This window comes from Nestor notabilis, unplaced genomic scaffold (assembly GCF_000696875.1).
Source record: "Nestor notabilis isolate BGI_N333 unplaced genomic scaffold, ASM69687v1 scaffold17933, whole genome shotgun sequence".
Classification (NCBI taxonomy): Eukaryota; Metazoa; Chordata; class Aves; order Psittaciformes; family Psittacidae; genus Nestor; species Nestor notabilis.
This window is the reverse complement of record NW_009920792.1, coordinates 9,061-15,798: the sequence shown is the minus strand read 5'-3', so window position 1 is coordinate 15,798 and position 6,738 is coordinate 9,061. Positions and strand designations below refer to the sequence as shown.

Here is a 6,738-nt window from a genome sequence, read left to right as displayed (position 1 = left end):
GGACTCGGAGGAACGCCATCATGCCGATGTCCTGTCCTACCAGGTAGGGCAGCATCCTGGATATCGGCCAGTGGGGAGGGACCATCCAGCTGCTGGGGAGGAGCACGGTTAGAGCTGGTGATGATCTGTGACAAATGCTCAGGGTTGTGTCTAGAGATGGCCTCTTCCAGTTCCTGGTGCTCATCCCTGACAGAGCTATCCCCTGGCTCTGCCTTTCTTTGACCTGCCTGTGGTATCAGTCACAGATGGCTCAGGTCACACCTTGTGTCCCAGCTCAGGGGAGCGCAGCCCAAAAGGCTGTGCTGGGTGGTGGCCAGAGGCTGAAACACTGTCCCCAGGGTGATGCCCCGTCCCCATCAGCTTCAGGCAGTGGTTTGGTGGCCACAGACTCACCTGAATCCTAGAAACATTCTCGTTGCTTGTCCCTGCTTTAGGGAGTTCTGGAAGGGGCTTAGGGCTCCCAGGAGGGGTGGTGCAGAGCTCCATCAGGAATGGGACACATTGAAACAGCCCCTGGACACATCCCCTGCCCTCTGCATCTGCAGTGGGGGGTGGTTGCAGCCCCTCTGTGAGGGCACCCTGGTGCTGGCTGAGCTGTCCCTCCCCGGAGACCTGGGCAGTATTTAGGGGTGCTCTGTGTCCCCCTGTGCCAGGGGACTGTCCCCTCCCCATGTCACCAGTTGCTCTCCCTGCCTGCAGGAAACCATCCAGCAGCTTGACAGCGAGCTGAGGAACACCAAGTGGGAGATGGCAGCTCAGCTCCGGGAGTACCAGGATCTGCTCAACGTCAAAATGGCCTTGGACATTGAAATTGCTGCCTACAGGTATGGGGCAGCGGAGGTGTTCCTGGGGACACTCCTTGAGGGAGATGGAGCTGGAGGCCATGGCCAGCAGCTCCTGGTCATGGGGGGAGAAGGGAAGCAATCACTGACTGCTCTACTCTGGTCAATTCCTGGCAGGAAGCTCCTGGAAGGGGAGGAATACCGGATGGAGTCTGGCTTGGGGATGCTGTCCTTCCCTGAGGTGGTCCCCAAGGCTCCCAGCATCGCCACCAGCATCAAGGTGAAGAGTGAGGAGAAGATCAAGGTGGTGGAAAAATCCGAGAAGGAGACAGTGATTGTGGAGGAGCAGACAGAGGAAATCCAGGTGACCGAGGAGGTGACGGAGGAGGAGGAGGAGGAGGCGGCCGAGAAAGAGGCTGAAGAGGAGAAGGCTGAAGAGGAGGAGGAGGAAGAAGAGAAAGCTGAAGCAGAGGGCGAAGAGGAGGCCAAGTCCCCCGAGAAACCCGAGTCCCCCTCGAAGGAGGAGGCCAAGAGCCCGGTGCCTGTCAAGTCCCCTGAAAAGCCCCCAACTCCCTCAAAGGAGGAGGCCAAGACGCCTGTTGTGAAGTCCCCAGAGAAGCCCCCAACACCTGCAAAAGAGGAGGTCAAGAGCCCCGCTGTCAAGTCCCCAGAGAAGCCCCCAACGCCCTTGAAGGAGGAGCCCAAGCCCCCGGCAGCGAAGTCCCCAGGGAAACATGCACCTCCACCAAAGGAGGAGGCCAAGACCCCTGCTGCCAAGTCCCCAGAGAAGCCCTCACCCCCCTTGAAAGAAGAGGCCAAGGCCCCTGCAGTGAAGTCCCCAGAGAAACCTGCGGCACCCTCAAAAGAGGAGGCCAAAGCCCCAGAGAAGCCGCCAACCCCTTCTAAAGAAGAGGCCAAGCCCCTGGTAGTGAAGTCCCCAAGCCCCTCGAAGGAGGGGGCTAAGACCTTGACTGTGAAGTCCCCTGAGAAAGCCAAGTCTCCTGTGAAGGAGGAGGCCAAGTCTCCACAGAAGGAAGTGGCACCGGCCAAGGAGCCCACCCCCTCCCCTCCAAAGGAGCCGAAAGCCCCTGCGAAGGAAGAGCAGCCCAAGGAGGTGAAGGCTTCCTCCAAGCCCGGAGCTGAGGAGGGCAGGAAAGAGGAAGCTCCCAAAAAGGATGCTCCAGCCAAGGTGGAGGAGAAGCCCAAGGAGAAGGTGCCGGAGCCTGCAGCTCAGGAGGTGAAGGAGCCCGCCAAGCCAGCCCCCAAGCCTGCAGAAGGAAAAGCCAAGGAGGCAGCTCCCCCAGAACCCCAGCCCGAGCTCAGCAAAGCAGCTGCAAAGCCAAAGGCTGAGGAGAAGGTTGAGGAGCCAAAGAAGGAGAAGGTTGAGGAGCCAAAGAAGGAGAAGGTTGAGGAGCCAAAGAAGGAGAAGGTTGAGGAGCCAAAGAAGGAGAAGGTTGAGGAGCCAAAGAAGGAGAAGGTTGAGGAGCCTAAAGCTAAACCCAAAGAAGAGCCCAAAGCCAGTAAAGACACCCCCAAGGCTGAGGCCCCCTCCAGCAAGGAGGGCAAAGCCCCAGAGCCGACCGTGGGGAAGAAGTGAGCGGAGCCCCGGGCACTGAGGAGCACCTCTGGGCACAGGAGCTGCTCTGCTCCTCCCCAAGGGCTGGGCCAGCCTTGCCCTTAGCACTATGTCCATGTGAGAGCCACAGCCCCTCGTGCCCTGCCCAAAGCTTCCCTCGCTGAGTGTGACACGTTTAACACTTGAATATAACCCAGGAGAAGAGCCCCCAGCGCCCTTCTCCACCAAGTGCATTTATCTCATGTACGTGCAACCGATGGATGAGCGCAATGCAGAGCTCCAGCTGCTTGGGACGGGGCTGCTGGTGACAACTGTCCCTCTGAGCGGTGACCCGGGTGGCAACTGGCTCTGGTGGGAGAGGCTGGGTGCTGCGGGGCCGCTTGCTGATACACATGGGGCACCAGGAACCTCAGCCCACTGTTGTTTGCTTCCTGTGCAATAACCAAATACAGTGCTTACAGAGATGCTCTGGCTCTGCTGGCTCCTCTCTGGGGGGGACGAGGAGGAGGAGGAAGGGGTGGGGAAGCGTGGTTTGGGGTGCTGGGATGTGGCACGCAGGGCTGGGGGGCTGACTTGGGGTGTTCCAGGGAGGAAAGCCCAGCCCAGGGCTGGAGCCAGGGTCAGCCCCTGCTCCCCATGAAGTGCTGCAGTGGGGTTTGTTCTTCCTTCTCTTTCTAAGGCATAGCTCCAGGGGGCTGGGGGGGCCTGCGTTAATGCTGCACTGTGCACTGATGGCAGGGGCTGAATGGAAGCAGGGAGAGGGGCTGGCAGCTTCCTGGGGGGAAAACTGCCTGCAGGGAAGAAGGGGAGAGGAGGGAGGGACAAGGACCTTGGGAGTAGGGACAGACCCCACCTCCCTGTCCCCATACAGGGCGACCTGGGGTGCAGGATCCCCCCCAGCCCCTCATACGGTGCAGGGAGGTCCTGAAGCACCTCTGCAGTGTTGGGGTTGTGCTGAGTCAGCTGGGAGCCAGCACAAGGACAGGCTGGGGCTGCAGTGCAGGCTCTGCAAAAGGGCTATTTTTAGCTATCTCAATTTTTAGCTATCTCAGTTCCACGGTCCCAAGGCCCTGCAGCAGGGAGGGAGGGAGGGCAGGAGGCAGGCAGTGAGCCAGCCAAGGGGAGATACCAGCAGCAAGTCAGCACCAGAGCCTGGGGCTTGCTGCAGCCCCCATGGGTCCCCCAGCACACACAGGGCACCCACACGCTGCTCCAGTTCAGTGTTTAATCCCTTTGGCTACAAAACCCTTCAATGCAACTCAAAACCTTGGGAAAGAAACTGCACAGGGTGGGATGGGGATGCTCAGGCCAGGGCAAAGCCCAGGGAGTGCTCAGCGATGGCTGAAGAACCCCTGGGGGTAGTTGAACTTGAAGGGCTTCAGGCGCAATGGTCCCCTGCAAGAGAAGAGAGAAAAGCTAAGCCATAGCAGGCAGGAAGCCAGAGGCAGCTAAAGGAGAGGCTCCAGGTGAGGCAAGGCTGTGCTCCAGGGGACAGCAGTGCCACTAGTGTCCTGCCAGCACACTCAACCCATACCCAGCTCCTCACCGCCCCAGGGACCCCCCGGGCTCTCACCTGACCAGCCGCAGACACATCTTCTCCTGGGGGAACTCCTTGGGCCCCTCCACGCTGGTGTCGTGGGGCTCTGTCTCCAGGTACACATCCAGCACCATGCACAGCCGCTGCAGCTGGTTGGTGAGGAGCTGGTGGCCAGGTTTGGGCCCCCACAGCTCCTTGTAGTTCACATTGACCTCGCTCTCCATAGCCTGGAAGAGGGACCGATGAGGAGAGTGCATATTTGAGTCTCTGCTCTGCCCTCCCAGCGCCTACTGCTGCAGCCAGAAGGGCTCACGGGTCTCCCCTGGTTTTTTTTAGTGGCTGCTCATGGACACGGAACTGCTGGGGACACCCCCAACAGCCCAGCAGATCTCCAGCCTCCTTTCCCCACACCCCACGTTACCCGAATGTTGTCGTCGTTGCTGCCCGTTCGCTCTCCTTTCCAGTTGAGGCAGAGGCTGAAGATGGGTGGCAGCGTGGAGTAACCGGGGTTCAGGACCACGGCTGCCTGGAGCTTGGCTGGGAAGAGCAGGGAAGATATATCACCCATGGGGACTGCCTCCAAATGGAGGGATTCCCCATGAAAAGCTGCCCTGGGGGCACCCAGTGTGGGAATTAGAAGTTGCCAGGGGAAGGAAAGGCACTTACCTGTTCCCCTTTCTATCAGGGCCATGTAGTAGAGGTGAGTGTCTTCAGCCAAGCCAGCCTCGATCACATCTTTAGTGTAAGGCAGCTCCTGTGAGAAGAGACAAGAGGAATGAGGTGTTGGTACCGTGCAGGAGCTGGGAGGGACGAAGGAATCCAGCCTCATGCTCGGCACCTACCGCATAGTCCTCATAGGGGATGGCAGCCCACTTCACCAGGCGTGAGACGATCTTGGTTGGGAAGAGGTGCTGGCACTCGCTGGAGACTGGCACCACCCCATGCTCTGAAACCAAGGACAAGGCCACCTGAGCAGGGCAGGGCTGGGGACAGAGCTCTGTCACTGTCCTGCAGGGGGGATGCTCCAAAACCGGGACCTGAAGACATCATTATCCTTCTGATAGATGCCCAGATTGAAGCAGTGGAGGTGTGGGTCACCTCCCACCACAGCCCAAATCCATTCCCAGCCCAGGGATGGCCAGTCCCAAAGGGGTGCTGTGGTCTGAGAGGGGGCACAGCCTTCCTCTCCTGCCAGAAACAGGGCAGCCCCCACTGCCCCTGAGGTCTGAAAGAACAGCTGGGAAGGGAGGGGGGCACCGTGCAGGGTGGCATCAGTCAGGTCTCTGCAGGAAGACCCTGCTGCCACAGCCCCTGTCCCCAAGGCACTCACCCAGAGATGCAAACTGCTTGTGCAGGGCCAGGCGGGACTGAAACCTCGAGCGCAGAAGCTTCACCGTCAGCTCCATGTGGCTGGCGCTCAGGGTGTTGTCAGCAGTGACCGTGTGCTGTGGGCAGGAGGGGTGTCACCATCACACCAGCCTGTGGCCTCCAGGAGACACCCACCGAGCCACGGGGTGGCACAAGCCACTGCTCAGTGCCTCTAACAGGGCTCAGACTATCACATATGGGAGATAAAACATGTTGGTGTGGCCCCGCTGCAGAATGATCCCAACTGAACGTGCCTCATGGTTTGGGAGCCAGCAGGAGCTCTGGGGGGACAGGACATGACAACTGTCCCCTAAGCCTTCCCAAACACCACCTTGACACTCCAGTGAGGAGGAGAAGGAGGGTGTGATGTACCTGAGGCTGATCCTTGGGGAAATGCAGACCACCCAGCTTCTGCACCCACACGTAGGGGTGCCCCAGCTCTGTCACATAGTCGCTCAAGGTCAGGATGCTGTGGGGACAACGAGGAAGGGTTATGCCACCCCAGAGCATTCCCTGCCTGTGAGGCAGCTGGAGGGAGCACCCCAAGCTGTGCCCTGGGAGCCCACCCAATCCCAACTGGCAGGACACTGCCTTCCTGGCCACTGAGCCGTGCAGGACACACTCTGTGAAGCTGCCCCTGTTGTGTGGGGCAGGCACCACTCACCCCACTTTGTCGAACTGGAACTGGTTGGCCGGGTTGGGCGTTTTCCTCCCGTGGTCTCCTGGGTAGAGGCAGTTGAGGAGGGAGTCTGGGGAGAGCAGGTCACTGGTGGGAAGAGGGGAGAGAGGAATCAGCAGCAGCCGGTGCTCTCTATCACACTGGGGCAGCCACTGGCAGGCTCTGAGCCCAGAGAATGGGATCATGAGCTCCATGAGCTGGGTTTCAGGACCATGAATGGCTTTCCCCTAATTCTACTCCAAAAGACCTGTCTCCTCCCTGGCTGTGAAACCACAGGGCACCAGCTCCCCCACTTCCCAGGAGGCTGCTCGCTCCAGTGCATTAGCTCCCATTAAACCCCACTGATGTGCGTGAAGAAGCATCACCAGCACAGGCAGGGCACAGCCTCATGGCTGTTTGCCACCCAACAAGCTTAAGCAAAGGAATCCTGCTTCACAAAATCAGAGTCTTCACCTCTGACTGCACTCACAAGCCTGAACAAGCATAAAGGGCTGGAGGATTTGGGGTTTGGCTCAAGCCACAGCCTCCCTGGCCAAGTGCTGCGACGGAGGGAGCACCTTGCACGATGGGGACCCCACAGAGAGACTCTAACTGCTGCCATGGGGGATTTGGGTACCTGCAGGGAAAAGAGAACCCCAAGAGGTTCTTTCTTAGGGAGGCCTCATAGGGGACAGGCTGGGAGGCAGTGCTTGCTCCCATGTAAGCCCAGACCAGCCTCTCCCACTTCCCTCTTCCTCAGGTACCTCCTCCTGGCCCAGGATTGCCCCTGGAGAGTTGGCAGCTCCCTGGGCAGGCT

The 6,738-nt window shown here is 59.6% G+C and overlaps 2 protein-coding genes across 2 annotated transcripts in view; one reads left to right on the top strand and one right to left on the bottom strand.

Annotated features, from left to right (window-relative positions):
* Window positions 1-7: 7 nt before the first annotated feature.
* Window positions 8-2,379, top strand: NEFH (neurofilament, heavy polypeptide). Its single transcript, XM_010010856.1, has 4 exons — window positions 8-43; window positions 700-824; window positions 960-2,115; window positions 2,164-2,379. Exons 2-4 carry the CDS (start codon window positions 748-750, stop codon window positions 2,377-2,379), a joined length of 1,449 nt encoding a protein of 482 aa, XP_010009158.1. The 5' UTR covers window positions 8-43; window positions 700-747.
* Window positions 2,380-3,658: 1,279 nt separating this feature from the next.
* The window catches only part of THOC5 (THO complex 5), a gene marked incomplete at its 5' end in the record, with an annotated part of 11,380 nt that continues 8,300 nt past the window's right edge, over window positions 3,659-6,738 (bottom strand). Inside the window, 8 exons of the mRNA XM_010010857.1 lie at window positions 3,659-3,753; window positions 3,932-4,122; window positions 4,317-4,432; window positions 4,562-4,649; window positions 4,738-4,841; window positions 5,226-5,340; window positions 5,636-5,732; window positions 5,928-6,029. Coding sequence (XP_010009159.1) covers window positions 3,690-3,753; window positions 3,932-4,122; window positions 4,317-4,432; window positions 4,562-4,649; window positions 4,738-4,841; window positions 5,226-5,340; window positions 5,636-5,732; window positions 5,928-6,029 — 877 coding nt within the window. The remainder of the gene's footprint in view (window positions 3,754-3,931; window positions 4,123-4,316; window positions 4,433-4,561; window positions 4,650-4,737; window positions 4,842-5,225; window positions 5,341-5,635; window positions 5,733-5,927; window positions 6,030-6,738) is intronic.

Excerpts from the sequence above, each read along its gene's own strand:
- NEFH (XM_010010856.1), top strand. The coding sequence starts at position 748 with ATGGCAGCTCAGCTCCGGGAGTACCAGGATCTGCTCAACGTCAAAATG. Across the intron at positions 825-959 it reads ATTGAAATTGCTGCCTACAG|GAAGCTCCTGGAAGGGGAGG; the intron begins GTATGGGGCAGC and ends AATTCCTGGCAG. Across the intron at positions 2,116-2,163 it reads CCGAGCTCAGCAAAGCAGCT|GTTGAGGAGCCAAAGAAGGA; the intron begins GCAAAGCCAAAG and ends AAGAAGGAGAAG.